Source organism: Panthera tigris, chromosome D2 (genome assembly GCF_018350195.1).
Source record: "Panthera tigris isolate Pti1 chromosome D2, P.tigris_Pti1_mat1.1, whole genome shotgun sequence".
NCBI classification, from domain to species: domain Eukaryota; kingdom Metazoa; phylum Chordata; class Mammalia; order Carnivora; family Felidae; genus Panthera; species Panthera tigris.
The window spans coordinates 60,804,902-60,828,857 of record NC_056670.1 but is presented as its reverse complement, the minus strand read 5'-3'; the positions used below and the strand labels follow the sequence as shown (position 1 = coordinate 60,828,857).

Genomic DNA, 23,956 nt, shown 5'->3' with positions numbered 1-23,956 from the left:
CCGGACAAAGCCAGACATAATGATCTTCTTATCTACAGCCATTTGCATTAGAACCCTTGAGCAAAATGTGTGGGGCTAAAGAGGTCCGCAATGCCTTCGAAACCAGGGGAACGGAAATCATCCGCAAGCTTACCTTTTTAGCTTTTCGATTCACCAAATCGTGGCAAAGGGAAACATGTACCTCCAACTTCAACATATCAACATTTAAGATTACAGCCTTCTTTTTCTGCCCAGGTTCCACCTCTTGCCCTGCAGTGCAGAAAGAATCAAATACAACGTGATCACCCTCTTGGAGCAGGGAAGGAAGCATATGCCCAAGAGTCTTGCAAGCCCTTAGGCACGAAAAAGAAAAGACAGCATCTGTTCTGGGTCTATAGGGCCTAGGAAAACCAAAAGTCTGGCTCCCATAATTCAGGATCAGGTGTGCCTTAATTTATGCACCCTGACAGACAAAAATCTAGACTTACCCAATTATAACAATAAAAGGATTCACACCTAAACATCCTTTAACATGCTGTCAACTGCACTGATTTTCATTCATAAACGATAGGAATGACAAAATTTTCTACTGAATCAGCTCATCTACACTATGTATTTGGAAATTCTGTATCCAGGAGAGGGAACAATGAGCAAAGGATTTCCCCCAAGAACCACGAGGGGCGAGACAGAAGTGCTCACCTGCCCGATGATATCTGCTCGCTCTCAGTACCAGGCCAGGCACTGGGCCCTCACTAAACACCACAGAGCCATCCTCCAACACCTCCTGCACCTCTAGGTCAAGGACCATCCCTGGAATCATCTCAGCCAGTGTCTGGATCAACACAGAGTCTGCCAGAGACCCAAAGGAAACAGGGATTAACAAGCAGAAATGCTCACCATTCTTTTCCTTTGGAAATGTGCCGCCATGCTGGGGATGGCAGAGCACTGCAAGCACTGTGAAGGTAAAGTCACTTTGGGTAGAAATATGTGACACCCATGAACACTCCTATCGCAGGCAGAGAGAACTATGCCTCTTACCAATCCTACCTGGCCACAGTTCACGAAAGTAGCCAATACCACACACACACCCTTTCCTTTGACTTCTGGATTTTCATTGCTTCTGTTTAGAATCTACCCTCTCAAGCTTCTTATTCCCAAATCCCATCAGGGTGCCAACAATCCTACCCACGGTTCAAAACAGGAAGATCAGCATAATAATTCCTCATAAAGTCTTCTAGAAGGTCCCTGTTCTATTCTATCATTCACCAGATATTTGTTGAATAAAAGAACAAGGGAAAAGGTGAATGGATTCACAACAAACGCAAACCTGAGGCCACAGAACTAAGGGAAATTTTGGTTTTGGTCTGGCAGGGAGCACAAGGGGGACCTGGAATCTTTATCTGAATCTGGGTGGTAAATAGGAATGTTCATTTTATAAACATTCACTGAACTGTACCCTAAATGATTTATGCCCTTTATACAGGTTATACTCCCACTAAAAGAAAAAAAAAAGTTTATCCAAATTGTATGTAGTATCTGGGAAGCCCAACAACTCATTGGAACAGATGGGCATGACGTGTGACACACACCCTCACCCACCCCTCATCCCCAGGCCCCGCGCCCCCACCTCGGCTGCTCATGAGGCTGCGCACACCCTGCCACTCTTCCAGGCACTGGCTCAGGAGGAGGAGGCTGGTGGTAGCCAGGTCCCCTAGACCGCAGTCCGACAGCCGCAGAGACAACAGCATGCGCTGCTTCTCCTCGTCCACATTGGTCACCTTTGCAACCACCGTCTGCCCCTCGACAAAGTGGTCACTTGTGGAGGTCACAAACTTGTCACTCATAATCTAAAGGGAAGAGTGGGCAGAAATTAAGAAACAAGTATCTATCAAGACAACCCATTTAATGCCCCCCCCCGAAAAGAATGTGGGGTGGGGTGGGAGGGAGAGATGGGACCCAGGACGCCTGCCCCCTCCAAGCCCTCTCTAAGCACAACTCTACCCCTCTTCCAGAAAACCATATGAGGCCCTGGCTGTCCAACCCAACCTCCTAGAGGGCACCCAGCCAAGGAGGCACATCACTGGCAAGCCAGAGGAACACGAGCTGCCCATGTCTCTAACACCCATAGTAACCCTCTGCCCCATGCTATACATGCGTCTGGGGGCTTCCCCTCTGCTCCCATTGTTAAAATTGCTCTGGCAAGGATTGCAAATAAGATTTGCCCAGGGAAAAAAAATCAGGGAGACAAACTTCTGGGAAGGAAGAAGTATTTATGAATTATCTGTGGCAGGAGTAACAACACACCATTTGCTTGCAGTGACGTTGGCAAGATTCCTCCCAACTCTGGGTCTCAGTTCATTCAGCAGGCATGAGGGGGTTCAACTATGGGTCACTAAGATTTTTCCCAGTCTGAAAAGTCTATGAATTTGATGACACTATGGTGGAGGGGATCATTTCAAGGGTGTTCTGGTAACATAACACCTCAAAAACCTCAGAAGGTTGTAAAACCTGTACTCAGCTGCTCAGGAAAATCAACTTCCATGTCTATACATACCCAGAGTATAGAAACGAAGGTGCCTTTTCCTCTAGGACACAGCCCTGCACCAGGACACACATGGCTGGGCAAGATCTCAGCCCCATTCCCCGCAGGTGCCTTTTGCCTTGCCCCTGAAAATCTTTCAAGGCATTCGGGTATCCTGCTCCTTTCCACCCTCAGGTTCCATGACCCTAATGTCTCTCCTCCAACACTCTTGGGCATGGAACTGAACTCACAGCTTTGGGGGCCAGTCCACTAAGGCCTGATGGGAACTGGACGAACACACCGTAGTCCTTGATGCTCTTCACAAAACCAATGAGCAGCATCCCAGGATGGATTTCTGAGAAGCTCTTAGGATCCTGGCCGCCCTCCACGGTGGAAACCAAAGCTGGCTTCCTGCAAAGGAGCTGGTAGCACTTCATCAAGGAACATTCCAGAAGAGGCAGATGAACTTATCCATCCATTTCCTTTTTCCACCCTACATCCTCTGTTGCTACAATGGTCTAAGCATGCAGACCAGCAGCATTAGCATCACCTAGAACTTGTCAGAAATGCAAATTCCCAAGCACTGCCCCAGACCTACAAACTCTGGGGCGAGCCCAGCAAGCTGGCTGAACAAGCCCTCCAGGTGACTCTGATACACACTCATGTTTCAGAACCAGTTTTCTCCCTCTCCCTATGAATTCATCTCCAGATTACCGGAAGGGACAAAAAAAGGGACCGGCTCAGCCCTGTGGTTTGGCAGCCGGACCATGACAGGATCCTCCACAGTCTTCACACAACCCTACCTCACCTCCTCTGCCTATCTGCACTCTAAGGAGATTTTATTTTACATTCTGTGTAAATAACATCCTACTGCCTCTTTTCTGGCAGTGTCCTCCTTCGAGGTGCACACACCAAGACCAAGGGGAATATGCTGAATCCTATATGGGGGGGGGACAGGAGGAGGAAGATAGCACCTACCTTATGAATTGTTTCAGCTCAAGGGGCAGGCGCTGAGTGTCTGAGAAGGCAAGGTGCGCTACTGGAAATATCCCACTGGGACTGGCAGGCCACACCGCCCCCTCTGGACTGGACTGACCAGCATCTGCTGATAGGACTTCAATCCTCTTACTTTCCACCAGGTCTGGTCACTGATCTGGTTTTGTGGAGGTACTTCTTAAGTCAAATGGCTGACATTTCCCCATGGGGTTTCCAATGAAGAGCAGAGCCTGACCCAGAATCTTCCCCCAAGGGCCCATGGCTCACCAGATACCAGTAAAGGATACAACATGTCCCTCACTCTGGCTCAGACACAAGACTCTGTGAAGGATGTCGCCAGCCTGGAGCCAGTGATACAACAGAGGGCCGTTGGCGACATGGTCCGACAGATGAGGTATGGGGAGGAAAGCAGGGACGTTGTGGGGCAGAACAGCCACCTCCAGCCCATCCTTGGTCTTCTCTAAAACCTTTACATCCACCAACTACTCAGGAAAAGAAAGACAAAAAATAGTACTTATCTTGAGCAGACAGCAACCACACCTGGCTCAGGCAGACATCAGAGGTATCAAGTTCCAGCACCAGGGATATGGAGAGGTCAAGATCAGAGAAGCAGCTTTCTTCCACACCACTGCCCCCAAAGACCCTGCAGGTACGCACACGCACATACACCCATACACCCCAGGACCCACTTGCACACTCATGTCACTTTTCTCCCAAGGGGAAAGACAGTCTCACAGGCTGGTCCTAGAGACCAGAGAGGAAAAAGGAAAGAGGACAGCAGTACACTGCTGAAAAGCCAGACCACAATCGCGCTTTCCTGGACAGCTTCCATTTGCTCTGACACACAGAAAGAACCCTGTCTCGAGATCTTCAGTTCTCTCTACCCCCAGAATCTTTTTTTTTTTTTTAATGTTTGTTTATTTTTATTTTCAGGGAGAGAGAGAGTAAGAGAGGGAGGAGAATAGAGAGAGGGAGAGAAAGAATCCCAAGCAGGCTCCATGCTGTCAGCGCAGAGCCCAACGTGGGGCTCGATCCCATGAACTGTGAGATCACGATCTGAGCCAAAATAAAGAGTCAGATGCTTGACTGAGCTACCCAGGCGCCCCTCTAGCCCCAGAATCTTATCTAGCTGCCTTTATCTTTCCCTCCATGGATCCCAGTGCCCCACGTGTCAGTGGCACCCTGCTTTCTGCCAGTGTAAACTAAAATAGCTTGTCTGGAGAAGTCCAGGTACCTGTCCAACACTAACAGCTCTTCTTTTCTTCTGACTGTGTCCCGTATGCTCTCTCTTTGGATCACCCAGCAGCTTGAAGGACAAGAGCATCCTCTCTTTAGATGGCTCACAGTTCAGCACCGCAACCTTCACCACCTGGTGAGAAACCACACTTGCCTGGTGAACTCTTCCCAGCAAGCCTATGAAGCCCTAGAGAGAGCTGCCCTCAGTGAGCACTGCAGAGTGAGATACACCAAGACTTTGGATTAGATCAGAGGCAGTGGAAAGAAATGTACTGAAAGCTACACAGAATCTCAAATCAGCCTTTTGGGTGAAAGGAAGACATGAATAAATTTCTGGTACAACCCTGAGCTTTAAACAATTATTTTTCCTAGATAAACCCTGACTCACAAATTCCTTGGCACTGCCACCTTGTGGTGACAGTGGCCTCAGAGCAACTTCTGATGTAAGGGACACTGGTATGTTGTAGGTAAAGACTATTTTCTATCAGGTTGTGGGCTTGAGGTCCATTAGTTTGCTAGCTTCTGCAGAACCCCCTTGAAGGGTTCTGTCAGCTCTGTTCTACAGCTCCTCCACTCAGCTGGCTCAAGCCCACTGCCCCACATGCTCATTCCTCATCCCTTAAAAAGTAGTCCTCCTACAACTCCTTCAAATCTGTGTTCATGGGGTCACCAAGGATAAGGCCCTATTGAAGGAAAGGTTACCTGGCCGGTGTAAAAGACCCTCTCTGGGTCAGGGACATACTCGGCACTGAGCTCATGCTTGGGCACTAGACCCTGCACATCATTGTAGAACTTCACAATGCAGCCATAGTCCTTGACTCTGAGGATGAAGCCGTGTGTCTGCAGACCAGGCTTGGCATCGGCATAGCAGGTAATGGCAGGCAGTTTGGACTCAATCAGGGTTTTCTTCAGGGTCATCATCAACTTCTTGGCTTCAGGATCACAAAGCAAAACCTAAGGAAGGATACTAGTCGTCATCAAGTTACCCATTATCAAGAGAGCCACTGGACTAGTCTCTGCAACCTCTGAACCCAAAGGTCATGGTCAGTGCTTGAGAACCTGCTATCTCTTTGCCTCTGAGTATTGTCAGAGGCAAATCCTCCCTGCTCCCTGCTGGGACGACAATCTAGGGAGGATTCACCTATTTCAAATGTACTTCCTCCCACATAACAGAATGAACCATCAAACCAATTTACCAGCTCAGTACTGTGTTATAAATTAAGGCCGAGAGATCCAACCATCTCTCATCCCTCAGGTTATCTCCTAAAGGGCAGAGAAATTCCTCTACTTCTAACCTCCTGACTCCACTATTGTACAATCTTGCACCAATGGGTGATCAATACCTATTTTGACTCAATAATGAAACAAAATGAGAGGAAGAACATCTAACATTGTGACTGGCTGCACAAACCAGGCCCTATGCTAGCCACTGCTAACCACATGTAACCTTCGCAACTCTGCAAAGCTTCTCTTGGGATTCAAGACTTTGTTATAAACCACTCATATTTCGGCAACTTAGCTTGTCTATTTCTGGGCCTGACACACATCGCTTGCTCCTCCTCAAATCCTTTCCAGTTCAAGTACCACCTCTGCCAGAAATCTAGAAGACATTATTGTCATAGAGACCTGAATTTGAAAACTGGTTCTGCCATTTATTAACTCTGTGACTTCGGGCAAGAAATTTCACTTTCCTAAGCTTTCACTTCCACACCTGCAAAATGAGGATAACAGTACTTACTTTATACGGTTGTTTTCAGGATTCAATGACATAAAGCATGTCATGAGCCTAGCATAGCAACTGATACAAAATACATGTTACACTGTAGTTGCTATTGACATCATCAATGATTCTTGCTGGCCCAGCCCACTGTCACCTCCCCTTTGAGATACGATCATAGGACACAGCCTGTACCAAACCATGTGACAAAAGGTCGCACAACAGCCTGCTCTTTTCATGTATGAATATTTTAACTCTCAATTATATTACACAATTCTCAAGGGCAGAGACACACTTTTCTCTTCCCAATGCCAGGCACAGCACCACAGATATTAGATGGTCACTCTGTGGAAAAAGGCAGAAACTTCAGCTGAAAAGCAATGCTCTCTTCCCATCTGGCCAAAACCCCAAGGAGACCCTTCAAGAAGCTCACCCGGCACTTGACCTCATCCCCAATGTGGTATTTCTTCTCTGGATTCTTTATCAGGATGTCGGCCAGGTGTATGGGAGGTACCAGGCCCCTGATTTGTTCGCCCACTTTCACCAGCATCCCATATGGCTTTATGGTCAGCACCGTGCCCTAGGGAGTCCAAAGAAAAGAAGTCATCATGCCTCAAGAATGGTTTTTCTTCCACCTCTTACAACAAAGCATGTCACATCTCTTTCAAAGCCCACCTTTCCAGACTAACTGTGCCCGTTTTTCCAGATGTCATGGGGTAAAGCATGTACCCCACACTGATCTGAAGGCAGTATGGTTGATTCATGGGAATCTTCACATCTTTTTGTGGGAGCGTGTTCTTTCGGCCTACCTCACAAGCACATTGTCTGAAGGAGAGATCTATGTCTCCTAAGGAATGAACTCTACATATAAAGGAGATCTGCTCAACTGGGGCTAAATGGTTAGACAGGAGAGGCAACTGCAAGTGACTTACTAACATCACAGGAGCTCAACTATCACAAAATTAACTTTTGACCTGGTCTAATAAACACCATCAAACCCCAGGATTTATGATCTACTACCTCTGTGTAGCTGGGTGATGCTATTAAGACCTTACCTTGAAATTAATTACAAGTTACTCCAGGGAAGAAAAAGAAATGCCAGTTAACAGGTAGAGAGGAGGAAGGTGACTTTAAATGTGTTCACATGACAACTAATAAGCTAACAGTTAACCTGTGAACTAAAGAATGTCTGAAGGTGGAAGGGTATCTAATTATGTGCTTGAGTCTTACCTTTACCAATGCCCCAGGTTTGATGTCATGGTACCTAAGGTACTGAGCTTCAATAACAGATCTAGAACAAAAAGAAAATACAAGGTCACATAAACCAGGGCAGAGGCTACCTAAAATTCAGGGCTACCAGAATCATGCTGGCAAGAAAGAGAACCCTCACCAAGCCAGGCCAGGAGAAAGTGTGAACGTGCACGCACAGAGGGGCCCATCTCCACAGCCCCACATGCACTGATGACAGACTTACGTCCTCAGAGACAGCAAAGCCAGTTCATCCATTTGGCTGTAATCGATGATTCTGCACTTGTGGGTGTTCCCTGGCTTGAAGGCCTCGGCATTGAAGATGTTCTTAGAATCGGAGAGATGGCTGAGCTACAAAGTACCAAGTGATTAAGGACAAGCCAGAGACTGTAGATCTGAGGCAATCAGGTATGGAAGCACGTGACATAACTCAACACATTTATCACATACCATAAAAACAGTAGTCTGATTGCCTGTTAAAATAATTCTTCTAACTAAAACACTGTTCTTTACTATCATAGACTCTCTATAAGGTCAGAGAACAGTCTAGATCATGGATCAGTATACTATACTTCACAAGTCAGTGCCTATTTTTGTAAATAAAAATTTTATTGACCACAGCCATGCCCTTTCATTTACATACTGTCTATGGCTGCTTTTGGCTTTAACAACAGAGTTGAGTAGTGAGGACAGAGATCATATGGCCCACAAACCTGAAATATTTACTATATAGCCCTTTAAAAAAACTTTGCCAAGCTCTGGTATAGATCTTAACACACTCTTGTACCTACCATCAACCCGGTATCAAAAGAAGTCAAATTAATCCTGAAGAATTCTAACAGAACAAACATTCTTCTAATCCCTATATAGAGTCCACCACATTTGGGAATATTCAAAAACAGGAAACTAATACAAAGGATGAAGGAAACAAACAAGGACCCACGTATCCCCAAAGTCCTTCTAGGGGTAAATCCTGGTGAAACAAAGAGCCTCCTCACCCGGGCATAGGCCAGAGCCCCATCCTTCAGCCTGAAGGTGGCCCCAGCCTTGCTGGAAAAGCTCTGGACAGGAACATCCTCCAGCACCGCTCCCAGGTGCTGGCAGGAGAGCCGGGTGAGTGAGCGCCCAGGCTGCAGGAAGATGGGGCGCAGGCTCAGCCTCACAGCCCTGGTCCGAGGATGGACACAGAGAACACAGGCCCTTACCTACACAAGGGAAAGAGCATAATGAGCAGGAGGCACACAGAATATAACGCACCCAAAGCAGACCTTCAAAGGCCAAGACTCAACATGTGCTGACCAGGTTATGGATATAAGTACTCCAATCAGCTTGTGCGATCAAGCAGCATGTGGAAACATCCAACAAAATGTCCCAGAAGGACTATATCCAACTAAATCAATGCTTACTCAAGGTCAGCAAAACATATTAGGGTCCCCTCAATACCATGAGGCTAATAATACATATGCAGCAGAAGCCATGTACTGGCATCACTGTATCAGAGGCTCATCTGAAATATACCAGAAACAGCCTGCTCTGAGCACAAGGCTATAGCACACAAAACGCCTGCACTTTGTTTACAAATACGATTATAAAAAGAAAAAATTATTAGAAAAACGTTTACCAATATGTGGTGGGAAAACCAGTTTAGTTAAAAAATAAGTCTACATAGGGGCACCTGGGTGGCTCATTCGGTTAAGCATCCAACTTTGGCTCAAGTCATGATCTCACAGTTTGTGGGTTTAAGCCCCACATTAGGCTCTCTGCTGTCAGTGCAGAGCCCACTTCAGATCCTCTGTCCCCCTCTTTCCCTACTCCTCCCCAGCTAGCACACACACTCTATCAAAAATTAAACATTAACAAAAAAAAGGTTCAAAAAAAAATGTGTCTCTACAGAACCCAACAGCAATGTTACTGTTAAAAACAAAAAAGGAAAGAATCATTTCAGAATTCTTTTTAAAACTCTGAATAACATATATTGGGATTTTCTTCCCAAATATCCATGTTCATTGTAAAAAATTTAGATATTTAGATAAGGGTAGAAAAAAACCACCCAGAGTTAATCATTAACACCTGACTATAAATCTTCCAATATTTTAAGTAAGTGTACTATTAAAAAATATTTTCAGGGGCACCTGAATGTCCCAGTCAGTTGAGCATCTGACTCTTGATTTCAGCTCAGGTCATGATTCCAGGGTCGTGGAATCAAGCCCCACATCAGCTCTGCCCTGAGTGTGGAGCCTGCTCAAGAGTGCTCTCTCTCTCTTTTGGCCCCCTCCCTCTCACTCTCTGTCTGTCTGTCTGTCTGTCTCTCTCTCTCTCTGCTCCTCTCCCCCCGCTTGAGCACTCTCTCTCAAAAAAAAAAAAAAAAAAAAAAAAAAAATTGCTTTTCAAAGTTGGTTCTGCTCTATTCTCTTCACAGCACTTTTAAACACATTTTTCTATTTAAATATAGATTTTGTTCTTTTACATTACATATTCTTCTTAAACACTTTAAATGGTAACAGCAAAAGATCCACTACTCACCCCCTAAAATCAAACTACCTAAAAGAGTAATAAATGCAAACTACAAGTTGCCTTCTTTTTCACAGACTCCATTTCTCATCTCAGTCCACAGAAATAACTACGGTGGCTTCCTGTGGTCCTTCCAAAACACCTTTCCTTCCCCTCGCCGCCTCTAATACCCGTACACACGCAGCCCTAGGACCAGCCCATAGCTAACTGCAACACTGGACAGCTGTTTGGGACACAAATGGAATCAAGAAAACATTTCTTACTGCTTGGTTTGAGAAGTATGTTCCAGCTTTCTTGGGATCCAAGTGCATAAAGTCAACCAGGCCAGTGAAGTATGAGAGGAAGTTCAATATAAGGCCATGTGGAGTCACCTGAAAACAAACAGAAGAAGCCAAGAATGTAAGAGACGTTGTGCAGATGAAACACTCAATGCTACATTTTCCATGACCACTGTGTATTTCTCCTCCCCCAGCTAACCCTTGACAATCTTTCTTCTTATAAAATTAAGTGGCAGGGCAACTCCTGGCTCTGGCTGTTTCTTTATTCAGTAAGCTCACCTCCCCTCAAACCTGAGGGGACATCAATCCTCCAGTCCTCGGGATTTCCATATGGAACGGAGGACAATCTGCACAAAGACCCTCAGGGAACCGTCAGCCTGACAACGTGGACAAATCGTTGCTAACTTGGTGATTTGCCCAGACTCAGAAGGCAAAACCCAAATGCATGCAAAAGGGAGATACTGACCACGCTGATTCATCCTACAGAGCCCCCCAAAAGCTAAGTAGTTAGAGGTGACAAGCACCTCAAAAGAAAGCAGTGAGGCAGATGACTGAAACCAGGGAAACTAAGTTAGATCTCCAGGTCCTCTCCTCACACCATAGGGCCTGCGCCTCTCCCGCCTCCACAGGAAACCTGTATGAGACTGAAAAGACAGAGGAGTGCAAACTCTGAAAATGCAGATTAAGAAAAATTCTGAACATCATACAGATATAGACATGGAGACATCCAGCCCCTCTCCCACCTATCTCTCAGGCAGCCAAGATATTACCCTCCTGAGGAGAGATTAATAGATCCTTTCCAGAAAAATCTGACATGCCAGAGAAGACTTGTAACCGTGACATCTGGAGCTTGCTCAAAGTCTGCTAGCTCCTGATCCTCCTGACACTGAACTCAGCCAGTCAACAAGTCCCACCCAACCAGGCACACCACATTTTATACCACCTCAATGATAAGATGGCAGTCAAAACACAAATTCAGTAGAGGAGATAAAATTAAAGTTGAGGGACTCTCCCAGAAGGTAGGATCTAGATAAATACATGCACATGTCAAAACAAAGGAGAGAAAAAACATAAGAAAATTAGAAAACTGATAATTAAGTCCAACACCATTCTATCAGGAGTTTAAGAGAAAGAAGAGGAAATTATACTTAAAAAAAAGTGGGGAAGTGGGGGATGCCTGGGTGGCTCAGCTGGTTAAGCATCCGAATCTTGATTTGGCTTGGGTCATGACCTCATGGTTCGTGGGACTAAGACCGAACCTGGACTCTGCACTGACTGCATGGAGCCTGCTTGGGATTCTCTCTCTCCTTCTCTCTCTGCCCCTCCTCGGCTCACTCTCTCTCAAAAATGAACAAACATTAAAAAATTAAAAAAATCAAATCTTTTTAAAAAAGTCTGATAAGGGGCTAGTATCCAAAATATACAAAGAAATCTTACAACTTAATAAATAAGAAGACAACCTAATTTTAAAATAGGCAAAAGACTTTTGAACAGATATTTCTCCAAAGAAGATATACAAATGGCCAGAATACAACCAGTGCATGAAAAGATGCTCAACGTTACTAATCATTAGAGAAATGTAAATCCCAATCATAAGGAGATGCCAGTTCCCACCCATGAGGACAGGTATAATAAAAATAAAAAACAAATGTTTGTGAAAATTTGGAGAAACTGAAACCTTTCACTGCAGGTAGGAGTGTAAACCGGTGCCATCCCTTTGGCTGTTCCTCTAAAAAGTCAGTTACCATATGACCCAGCAATTCTATTCTCAACCATAGGCCTAAGAGAAATGAAAATTGACATCCACACAAAAACTTAAACATGAATTTCACAGCAGTATTACTCAAAACATCCCAAAGTGGAAACAACCCAAATGGCCACCGACTAATGAATGGAAAAACACAATCTGTCATATCCATAGTGTAGAATATTATTTAGCCACAGAAAGGGATGAATCACTGATACTTGCTACAACACACATGAACCCTGAAACCATGAAAACATCATGCCAAGTGAAAGAAACCAGACACAGAAGGTCACATATTATAGGATTCCATTTATATGAAATACCCCCAAGAGACAAATCTAGAGACAAAAAGCAGAGCCAGAGGCTTGAGAGAGACAGGGATGGAGATTGACCACTAATGGGTACAGGGTTTCTTTACAGTAGTGATGCAAATGTTCTGGAATTTAACAGTGGTGATAGGATGAGCATTGGGTATTGTATGGAAACCAATTTGACATTATATATAAAAAAAATTAAAAAATAAATAGTGGTGATAGCTGCACATCTTTGTGAATACACTAAAAAAAGTCACTAAATTATACATTTTTTAAAGGATGGCTCTCCCTATATGTGAATTACGTGTCAATATGAATATAGAAAAAAACCCCAGTAAATACAAGAAATTCTCTCAGAATTTAAAGATCTGCATTTCTGAATTGTAGGACAAATAAATGGAGACAGATCCACACAAAAACAAATCACCATGACATTTTAAAATAAAAGGGATAAAGATAAAATCTTTAAATTCTTCCAAAAATAAAAAATACATACAAGGAAAAGAAATCAAAGTAACATCAGACTTTTTAAGAGCAACAGAGGCCAGATGACAATGGGAACAAGGTCTTCAAATTCCTCAAGTTATTTTTGACAAAAGGATGCTAATCTCAGCTTTACTACCAATCACATGTGAGTGTAGAATAAGGACATTTTTCTACTCTGTGACTCCACTGGGAGAGGAGCTTGGCTTCCAGTGCCTTTTCCCTTTGCTGATTTTGCTTTGCCTCCTTTCATCATAATAAATCATAGTGATGAGTATCACCATATGCAGAGTCCCATAAGTGTTTCCAGTGCATCAGTGAACCTGGGAGTGGTCCTGGGGATCCAACACACTAGGTCAGGAAAATCAACCTCCCATGTACCTTTCCAATGATGCTTCTGGAGAATGTGTCATGCTAAAATGAGCAAGTAAACCAAAAAAGAAGAATATATTGAATCAAAGACTCCAATATAGGAGAAAGAGGGGAAGGAGCAGGATGACCAAGAAGGTAAGTCTTAGGATATCGGTTCTGCAGGGTTCCTACCAGGGCAACCAGTCTAGCCTGGAGGAGGATAACAGGAAAAAGGGCCCTAGGTTTAAAAACAACAACAATAACAACAACAGCAACTAAGAGATTATCTAAAGGAAAAATCTTTATGGAAAATTGTAATATAAGGAAAATGCAGGATATACAGTATTATGAAACAGTGATAGGTGGGAAGAGAATTTGGCAAATGACAAAAACAAAGCTGATAATCAGCTCCCAGGAAAAAAGCTGTTCAAGAAATAGTCATAGTATGTTACCTGGCTCAGCACTAAATAATATGTACATCAAACACTGATTAATGATTTAACCAAAATTTAAAATACTGTTAGGGGGTTGGAGGAAGGGAAGGGAAAAATTGAGAGAGCCAAATCATCATCTACCACAGTAAGAACTTAAAACTCAATGCCCAGGGGCACCTTGGTGGCTCAGTCGGTTAAGTGTTTGACTATTGATTTTGGCTCCAGTTCATGAGATCAAGCCCTGCATTGGGCTCTGCACTGAGAGCGTGGAGCCTACTTAGGATTCTCTCTCCCCCCTCCTCTCTCTGCCTCTCCCCTGTTCATGCATACTCTCTCTCTTGCTCTCTCTCAAAAATAAGTAAACATGTAAAAAAAAAAAAAAGTATTTTATGGGGTGCCTGGGTGGCTCAGTCAGTTAAGCGTCTGACTTGATCTCAGGTCATGATCTCACAATTCCTGAGTTTGAGCCCCGCGTCGGATTCTGTACTGACAGCTCAGAGCCTGGAACCTGCTTCAGATTCTGTGTCTCCCTCTCTCTCTGCCCCTCCCTGACTCGTGCTCTCTCAAAAACAAATAAAAACATTACAAAAATAAAATTAAAAGAGTGTAGCGCTTGGGGCGCCTGGGTGGCTCAGTAGGTTAAGCGTCCGACTTCGGCTCAGGTCACGATCTCACAGTCCGTGAGTTCGAGCCCCGTGTCGGGCTCTGGGCTAATGGCTCAGAGCCTGGAGCCTGCTTCCAATTCTGTGTCTCCCTCTCTCTCTGCCCCTCCCCCATTCATGCTCTGTCTCTCTCTGTCTCAAAAATAAATAAACGTTAAAAAAAAAAATTTTTTTTTAAAAGTGTAGCGCTTTAAAAAAAAAAGATAAATAAAAGTATTTTAATACTATTTGACCTTTCCAATCAGCACTGTTCAAAACAAACATGGTCCATATGTAAGTCTATACCTTTAAGTTCTCTAACAATCACATTTTAAAAACTACAAAGAGGGGCGCCTGGGTGGCGCAGTCGGTTAAGCGTCCGACTTCAGCCAGGTCACGATCTCGCAGTCCGTGAGTTCGAGCCCCGCGTCAGGCTCTGGGCTGATGGCTCGGAGCCTGGAGCCTGTTTCCGATTCTGTGTCTCCCTCTCTCTCTGCCCCTCCCCCGTTCATGCTCTGTCTCTCTCTGTCCCAAAAATAAATAAAAAACGTTGAAAAAAAAAATAAAAACTACAAAGAAATAAGTGAAATTTATCTTAATAACACTTTAACCCAATAGATGTAAAATACTGTCATTTCCACATGTGGCACTGGCTACATTTCTATTGTGTAAAGCCACATATGACCAATGGCTACCCTACTGGACAGAACAATTTCAGGTTGTGTGCATAGCACTACTTCAGTAAAAATTATCTTTATTTTAGAAAATAGTAATGACAATGAATGGCTTACCTTCTGTACCTGGGCTTTGACCACCAGTCCTGGTAGCAAGTTATTAAGGGTCCAGTTTTGCTCCTCAGTAGCAATGGCGGTAGAAACTTCAGAATGACCAATAGATAGACCAACAACTCCTCCGTTACCTTTCACCTCTTCAATAACGCAGTTCAGATAATGACCCACCTTCAGTTCAGCACCTGCAAGCCCCAGCGTCCCAAAAGGCAAAATACCTCCATGAGAAGGGCTCTTAATTTGGGTTCAAGTAATACCTGAAAAGATCCATGGTTTACCTGCCTAGTTACCATGTAATACCCATGTTCCCAATCTCTCAGTGACCAACTACAAGAGGGGAATAAAGTGACCCTGACTGATCTGGAATCAACACCACTTAAAAATATGAAAATCTCAACAAGGCAGGAAGAGTGCTGGCTCAGAGGCCCTGGGGGCTCAAATTTCAGGGAAACCTTCTAGGTGAGAAAAAGCAAAACTGGTCCATTGGATCTAAACCCTGTCACTCCCTGGCTCTTCACACATCTTCCCTTTTCTATCAGCTGGGATTAACACTGATTTTAGCAAAGCCAAACAGCTTTTGGGGTCACCATTCTGTCATTTTACTCACCAAACAGCATTTAAACATAATCCCTACACGTACCACCTCACTACCATGTACCTGCCCCTCTTTTTCCCCTCACCTTTGTTCTTCTGTCGGATATATTCCTTGGCTTTCTGCAGTGGCAGGAAAGCTCTGGCCCCACCAACACCAATGTCCACTAGGTAGCCGTGGTCTTCCAGGCTGGACACAGTGCCTGTGAGCAGCTGGAAGAGAAAGCATTCCCCAGAGTTCAAAAGTCAAAGGTAATGGGATACACAGCAAACATCTCCTACCAAACATGAATGTTCCCATCATCGATCTTGACATATCATCCGTAATCCTCTCCCACTCCCCCTCCCAATAACTTGTAACTGTAAATTTCAATCCCACTAGAGGATAGAGAAGGGAAAGACATCAACTTTAATTCTCCATTGCCTTGAGGGATCTTATGGTTTCCAGTCAGTGAAGAGTGTTATAAACAGGTGGGGAATGACAAAGAGGGGTTTCTCCCCCGAAGAATTTCCAAAAGATAAGAAAGACCATTATGTTACACAAAGAGGAATAAACCAGATGGCCTTGCAAGGTCACTCCCAGAGCCATGACTAATCCAGAACTACTCTTCTAGCAGTCATCATGTCTTTTCTAAGTGCCTCTAAGACTTCGAAAAAAGAGAAAGATCTTGCCAACCTCCTGCACATTTCATCAGGAGCACTGTGAAGTTCCAATCTGGCTCTTACTAGCCATTTTGTCTTTGGCAAGTCACAAACCCGAGTCCATTTCTCAAATGCACAAAGGTATACCTATCTGCCTCACAGGGCTGCTATGAAAATTTAAGATAAAATGTCTAAAACAGCGCCTGCCAAACAGCAGGCTCTTGATGCTTGTCAATTTCCTGCACCTTGGGTTATTTTCATTCCCCTTTCTACCCAGCTTTCAGGTCTGTCCCAAACTGACTGCTTCTACCTAAAGGTTAAAAGATCATATTGATCTCCTTCCTCTCAATTACAAGAGCACTTAGATGAGTGTAGTTTATTCGAGCATGTTTTACACCTATTGGACATTGACACTTGGAGCTAATTTCTCCTGAATCTCCACAGGACTGGGAGACTCAATAGCGAGCTCCTCATTAGTACAGCTGACAGACTAATTGCCCTGACTACCTGTCTCCTGCTCTCGGAGAGCAGTCCTCAAGCGTTCCCTACAGATGCCAGATAGCCTCTGAAAAAAAAAAAAATCTGTAAAGAACAAGTCTTGGTAAGCAAGGCACTTTGTGGAACTCCTCACTCCTGCTAAGCCTCCTTGAAGACTTTTTTTTTTTTTTAATTTGGCCACCAATGAACCTTCCCTTTCTCCCCTCCAAGGTAGTGTGATTACGTTCAAGCCTTCAATTTCCACTAAGTACCCAAGCACCCTAGAGACTGTCCTTCTCAGGAAAAAACCCACCCCTGTGTGTAAGCTGAAAGTCAAAGGTCACCTAGATACTCCCCAGGAGGCAGGCCAGGAAAAAGGCACATGGTCTGCTCCTCTTCCTTGACCTGATACATACCATGCCAGGCTTCAGGGCCTCAGCAGATAACACTTCGTTGACATTTTTGGGGTTCAGAGATAGCTTGACACTCTTTTTGCCCCTTTCTGTGAAGCCCACACTGCTCACCACACACCTCACCAGCATCCCAGGTGAGAAGAGTTCAGGCAAGTGGGCCAGGTCCTGCACAATACAAGTGAGAAAATTCTGATACATACCCCTCCCCTGGACCAATATACCACTGCCCAACCTTGGCTCGGTGGTTTCTCATCCTCAGACCCCAAAGAGCCCAAAAGGCGGATGAAGAGGGTAACCGCTTGCCCATAAAGGAAAAGGGATCTATGGCCAAGTCAGTCTTCACTTTCAGTATGAAGCCTCCGTATCTCCCCAGAACAGGCAGATGTAAATGACTTGTCAAGAGTTGTCTGTATTCACCATCTCCGTTTCTTCACCTCCTGCTCCCTTCAGGTCACTGCCTCTATGTTCCACCCCTCACACACCACTTTATCTCCCAATAAAATCACCAGTGACCTCCATGTCACTAAATCCAAATCTGTTCTCCAGTCCTTCTTATATGTGACCTTTAAAAAGCATTTAACACTAGCGCCTCTCCTTCCTTTTTTAAACATTTCCTCCCTGGCTTCCAAGCCCTTCATGTGCTGGTTTTCTTTACTATCCCTCTGGCCCCTCCTTCTTCCAACAGCGACTCTCCTACTCAAGACGTTAAAATACTTCAGGGTCAATCTTCCTCGACGATCAGTATTTACTCGAGGGTCAGTTTTTCGGTCTCTTCTCACTCTATTCACTCCTTCTAGGCACCCCCTTCCCTCTTCTTAGCTTCAGTCACCACCTACACAGAGCAGTCACACATGCACATTTCTAGCCCAGACCTGTCAGAGCTCTGGAATCACCTGTCTACTGGATGTCTCCACCATTCCTCAAACGCAACACAGCAAAAAAAATAAAATCATCATCATCTCTCCCAATCCAGGTCCTCTCTCAGGGTTTCTATCTCAGGATGGCAAGGCTGACCATCAAGTCAGGTACAACAGAAACCCAGGACTCATCCCCCATATCAAACCCATCAGTGCCCATGGACTTTTCCTCCTCAGGCCGCAGGAAACCCTGAATGCAACCTGCCATCAGGTGGACTACTACAGTAACCTCCTACCTGGTCTCTGGGCAACTACACATGCCTCGTCAATCTATTCTCTGTGTTGTCTACGTACGAATGTTTCAAGGGCTTCCCGCTGGTTCTAGAATTAAAAACTAATCCTTAACATGACCTAGCCTCCAGCTAGCTCTCCTGCCCCATCCCACGCCACTTTCCCTTGCTTTCTATGCCGTAGCCACACTAGCCTTCTCTCAGCTCCTTCTGCCTGAACTCCTTTCTTTATTTACCTGGTATACCCTCATCCTTCAGATCTCAGCTCAAGCATTCCTTCCCCAAAGAAGTCTCCCAGGCTCCCTAGGCTAAGTCAAAATCTCCTTATTAAAAAAAAAAAAAATTAAAATTAAAATCCCCTATTATAAACTCTCATGGCACCTTGCACCTGGGCTTCTCAGCATTTAACAAAGTTGTAATTTAACATCTACCTAAGCACCATTTAGTTCCAGTTATTGAGTACATTCAGGTCTCCCTTACCTTCAGAGGTTCTTCTTGAGCCACCTGCTCATTCAGCTTTTTGGTGTAAGCATCACAGATTTCAGTCACTTGCACAAAGCCCTTGAGGCCATTGGGGAGACTCACCACCAGTTCCAGTTCATTTACCTCTTTCACACAACCCAAAATCCGCATCCCCTCACACAGGGACTAGAAGAGAAAAAGTGAAATGTGTACAATAGGGAAAAGACCAATGAATGAGATCAGGGGTTGTGGCTTCTAGTCTCAACTCTGACTTATGATTTTTTAAGTTTATTCATTTTTGAGAGACAGAGAGAAAGAGAGTGAAGAGGAGAGGGGCAGAGAGAGAGAGGGAGACACAGAATCCCAAGCAGGCTCCAGGCTCTGAGCTGTCAGCACAGAGCCCGACGTGAGGCTCGAACTCATAAACTGCAAGATCATGACCTGAGCCAAAGTCTGATGCTTAACCAACTGAGCCACCCAAGCACCCCACAACTCTGACTTCTAAAAGCTACAGGAAATACATGTTCATGTGTCACATGACATGTGTCAAATACACGTCAGAACACTTATCATTGCTGACTGAGCACCGTAAAACAGCACTAGGATACTCGAGGACTCTTGCTTTACTACAAACATCCCACACTCAAATGCGTGGGGGGGCAACAAAATGAAGGAAGCAGGTCAGTGGAGACAATGGCAGGGTGGGGTGTGGATGTCAGACCTAAAGGGTTAAACCACTACTCAGTTCCATGTGATTACAAACGAGGAAACACGAGCTTGTGCTGTCAGCACTCTCAAATTCTTACAAGAAGCTAGAAAGCACATTTTTTTTTTTAACGTTTATTTATTTTTGAGACAGAGAGAGACAGAGCATGAACGGGGGAGGGGCAGAGAGAGAGGGAGACACAGAATCGGAAACAGGCTCCAGGCTCCGAGCCATCTGCCCAGAGCCTGACGCGGGGCTCGAACCCACGGACCGCGAGACTGTGACCTGAGCCGAAGTCGGACGCCTAACCGACTGAGCCACCCAGGCGCCCCTAGAAAGCACATTTTTAAAAAAGTTTATTTATTTTGAGAGAAAGAGAGCATAAGCAGGGAAGCAGCAGAGAGAGGGAATCCCAAGTGGGCTCCGTGCCGTCAGCACAGAGCCTGATGCAGGGCTCAAACTCATGAGCCGCAAGATCAGGACATGAGCCAAAACCAAGAGTTGGACATTTAAACAACTAAGCCACCCTGGCACCCCCAGAAATCACATTTTTATGTGAAATTTTCTCTAATGTTAACAAAAAGTTAAGAAATTCTTCTTCTGGGGGACACCTAGGTGGCTCAATCAGTTAAGCATCCGACTTCAGCTCAGGTCATGATCTCACAGCTCGTGAGTTCAAGCCCCATGTCAGGCTCTGTGCCTGGAGCCTGCTTCAGATTCTGTCGCCCTCTTTCTCTGCCCTTCTTGCACTCTCTCTCTCTCAAAAATAAATAAACATTTAAAAAGTTTTTTAATAAAAATAAAAAGAAATTATTTTTCTGAGCGTCATAAAGAACAAACAAAATACCTCTGCAGGCTGAATTTGAATCTTTTCCTTAAGACTTATTTCACTTTTTTTTTTCTTTTTTACAACATATATCCCCAATTATAATCTAAAAATCTAAAGTAAATTAAAAGACGACTTTTCCAAGAGAATCTCCACAGCTACAAAATGAAATAGAAGTAGAATGGTTGTTAAAGTTATCGCCAGTTCTAACCTATGAATCTACTAATACACAAGTTCAATGAGGACATAAGCACAACAAGGGGCTCAGCAGTGGCTAAAAAAACAACACATGATCCCAGGCACTGGTTAACAGTCAAAGGCAATAATGCTCAATTCTGAGCACAAACTCCAAAAAGTCTCTACAGGGGGGCATGCACACTCACATACACGCACACATGTGTGTACAAAAGGAATGAAGGAAAAACAAAAGGAAAGAGGGAAGGGAAACATACACAAACTTAAGCAACCCAGGTAGTTTTAGAACAAGATCAAATTGTAACAAACCTCAATACTAAGGATTTCAAACTTCTCTCTTATAGACTTGCTGTTTTCTCTCTTTTCGATCTTCAACTTTTTTGTTTTTGCTGGCCCTTTCTGGCTCTTTTTCCTTTTGGTAGATTCCTCTTCAGTAGAAATCTACAGAGGGGAAGAAAGATCTCAAGGAATGAAGAGAAACAATCCTGGACTTTCCTTCCAATTTCAGGTCACCTGTCACCTTGCTTCGTTACTCCTTCACTGCACCCCCTTCCAGTGTTCCTGTAATTCCCGCTCCAATGTCATCTCTTCCATTCTGCCACCTTTGTTCAAGCCAAAGGTGGGAACCTTCGCATTTTCAAAAGCCCCTTCTCTTCTGTGTTCTTCCTCCCTTGACTGGGATGGACACTGGCATCCCCAGGATGAGAAGCAATTTGGAACAGTGTGTGAAAATGGAAGGTGGAAACACGGAGACCAGAGTTAAACTCCCAACACCACCATAACAAGCTATGTGGTTTCTGCTCAACCACATAACCTCTCTCAGCCTCAGTTTCTCATCATGGAATGATGTTCTCTACTCCACTGTAGTTGGACAGATTACATAAAATCCATATAAGACCACACAATCAAATGTTAGTTCCCTTCCCTCTAGCATTTGGAGCAATGCCTACTCTCGGGGAAGATGGTGAATTTTAATGCAAATTCTGACCATTATACATGGCAAGAATCCCATTTAAAAGTGCAATCACCAGCTCCTTTCTCACCATACTTTAATCAATTGAAGTATAGTTAACACACAATGTTACATTAATTTCAGGTGTACAACATAGTGATTTGACAACTCTACACATTATGCTATGCTCACAAGTGTAGCTACTATCACTATAAAATGCTATTACAATACCACTGACTATATTCCCCATGTTGTACCTTTCATGACTTATTCCATAATTTTTCTCTCCATCCTTAACCAACATGGCAAAAATTCCTAAGAATAAGGAACAACAGCACTGCAAACTCAAGTACTAAATGCCATGTTTCAAAAAATATAGTCTCATGGTGGTATGGACTCTCCAACAAGTTCGTTCACTTTACAAAAGCAGACTTCCAAAAGAAACAAATATGGAAAATACCACATTCTCAAACAAGGTTATTCTTCACAAGGACACTAGAAAGTGTTCAGTGAGTCTTACCAAACAAGCACACCACTTACATCAAATAAGTTGTCTTGTTCAACCGACTGCTGGAAAGCTTTCTCTGATTTGTGGGTCTTTCTTGTACCCCCTCGGGGGAAGCTTTCTTCCATGGTTGCTGTGTTTGAGTCTCCTAAAAACAATGCAAAGAGTATCAGTGAGATGTAGCGTTGGTGTCAGATTTCCTAAAGGCTGTGATCAGTGGTCAAGAGGCAGAACTTTCTAGCACCAAGGTGCTAAACAACATTGAGGCCTAACAAATAGATGGTTTGATGCTAAGCCTCAAATAACCTATAATTCATCTTTTCAGTGGTATCTGCTTCAAAACCACAAGTTCATACACTTCCTCCAGAAAAAGAAGTTCTAGATCCAGTGTAGTAAATGTTATAGAATAGCTACAGAGAATAGCTATAGAAAGAGACAAATGAATATATAAATCCCTATTCAAAGAACATGCACAATTTTAAGAAAATAAAGCAATTATGCAAACAATTTAAAGTACAAATTGGGGCCACTGGCTGGCTCAGTCAGAAAAGCATGCAACTCCTGATCTTGGGGTGTTAAATTTGAGCCCCATGTTGGGTGTGGAGATTACAAAAAAAAACAAAAACAAAAAACAAAAAACCTATAAAAAATAAATAAAATACAAATCAGGGGCACCTGGGTGACTCAGTTAAGTGTACAACTCTTGATCTTGTGGGTTCAAGCCCCGCGTTGGGCTCTGAGCTGGGTATGAAGCCTACTTAAAACAAAACAAAACAAAAAAAAATGCAAATCAAATTATAAGCAAAGAAATAGGAAATGATAAGGCTTCAGTAAAGAAGGCAAGCTTCCTAAAGAAGATGCCTTTCATGAAAAGATGTTCAACGTCGCTCCTTATCAGGGAAATACAAATCAAAACCACACTCAGATACCACCTCACGCCAGTCAGAGTGGCCAAAATGAAGAAATCAGGAGACTATAGATGCTGGAGAGGATGTGGAGAATCAGGAACCCTCTTGCACTGTTGGTGGGAATGCAAATTGGTGCAGCCGCTCTGGAAAACAGTATGGAGGTTCCTCAGAAAATTAAAAATAGACCTACCCTATGACCCAGCAATAGCACTGCTAGGAATTTATCCAAGGGATACAGGAGTACTGATGCATAGGGGCACCTGTACCCCAATGTTTATAGCGGCACTCTCAACAATAGCCAAATTATGGAAAGAGCCTAAATGTCCATCAACTGATGAATGGATAAAGAAATTGTGGTTTATATACACAATGGAATACTACGTGGCAATGAGAAAAAATGAAATATGGCCTTTTGTAGCAACATGGATGGAACTGGAGAGTGTGATGCTAAGTGAAATAAGCCATACAGAGAAAGACAGATACCATATGGTTTCACTCTTATGTGGATCCTGAGAAACATAACAGAAACCCATGGGGGAGGGGAAGGAAAAAAAAAAAAAAAAAGAGGTTAGAGTGGGAGAGAGCCAAAGCATTAGAGACTGTTAAAAACTGAGAACAAACTGAGGGTTGATGGGGGGTGGGAGGGAGGGCAGGGTGGGTGATGGGTATTGAGGAGGGCACCTTTTGGGATGAGCACTGGGTGTTGTATGGAAACCAATTTGACAGTAAATTTCATATATTAAAAAATAAAAAAAATAAAAATAAAAAAAATAAATAAATAAAATAAATAAATAAAGAAGATGCCTTTGAGCTGTTAAAAGATGAAAAAGATTTTGACAAATGGAAAAGGAAAAGCAGAAGGAATGTGAGAAAAGGCATTCACTTAGA

The 23,956-nt window shown here is 43.9% G+C and overlaps 1 protein-coding gene across 2 annotated transcripts in view; it reads right to left on the bottom strand.

The window, feature by feature from the left end:
* PDCD11 (programmed cell death 11) overlaps positions 1-23,956 on the bottom strand; it is a 45,440-nt gene that overhangs the window by 20,508 nt on the left and 976 nt on the right. For both annotated transcript variants that reach the window (XM_042959899.1, XM_042959898.1), the window contains exons 2-19: positions 22,196-22,308; positions 21,013-21,144; positions 18,995-19,162; positions 17,371-17,532; positions 15,925-16,048; positions 15,248-15,429; positions 10,472-10,579; positions 8,696-8,902; positions 7,924-8,048; positions 7,680-7,740; positions 6,883-7,029; positions 5,435-5,686; positions 4,731-4,865; positions 3,784-3,978; positions 2,752-2,922; positions 1,607-1,826; positions 679-828; positions 134-249 (exon numbers count right to left, since the gene is read on the bottom strand). In XM_042959899.1, coding sequence (XP_042815833.1) covers positions 134-249; positions 679-828; positions 1,607-1,826; positions 2,752-2,922; positions 3,784-3,978; positions 4,731-4,865; positions 5,435-5,686; positions 6,883-7,029; positions 7,680-7,740; positions 7,924-8,048; positions 8,696-8,902; positions 10,472-10,579; positions 15,248-15,429; positions 15,925-16,048; positions 17,371-17,532; positions 18,995-19,162; positions 21,013-21,144; positions 22,196-22,288 — 2,748 coding nt within the window. In that variant the 5' untranslated portion in view covers positions 22,289-22,308. The remainder of the gene's footprint in view (positions 1-133; positions 250-678; positions 829-1,606; positions 1,827-2,751; positions 2,923-3,783; positions 3,979-4,730; positions 4,866-5,434; positions 5,687-6,882; positions 7,030-7,679; positions 7,741-7,923; positions 8,049-8,695; positions 8,903-10,471; positions 10,580-15,247; positions 15,430-15,924; positions 16,049-17,370; positions 17,533-18,994; positions 19,163-21,012; positions 21,145-22,195; positions 22,309-23,956) is intronic.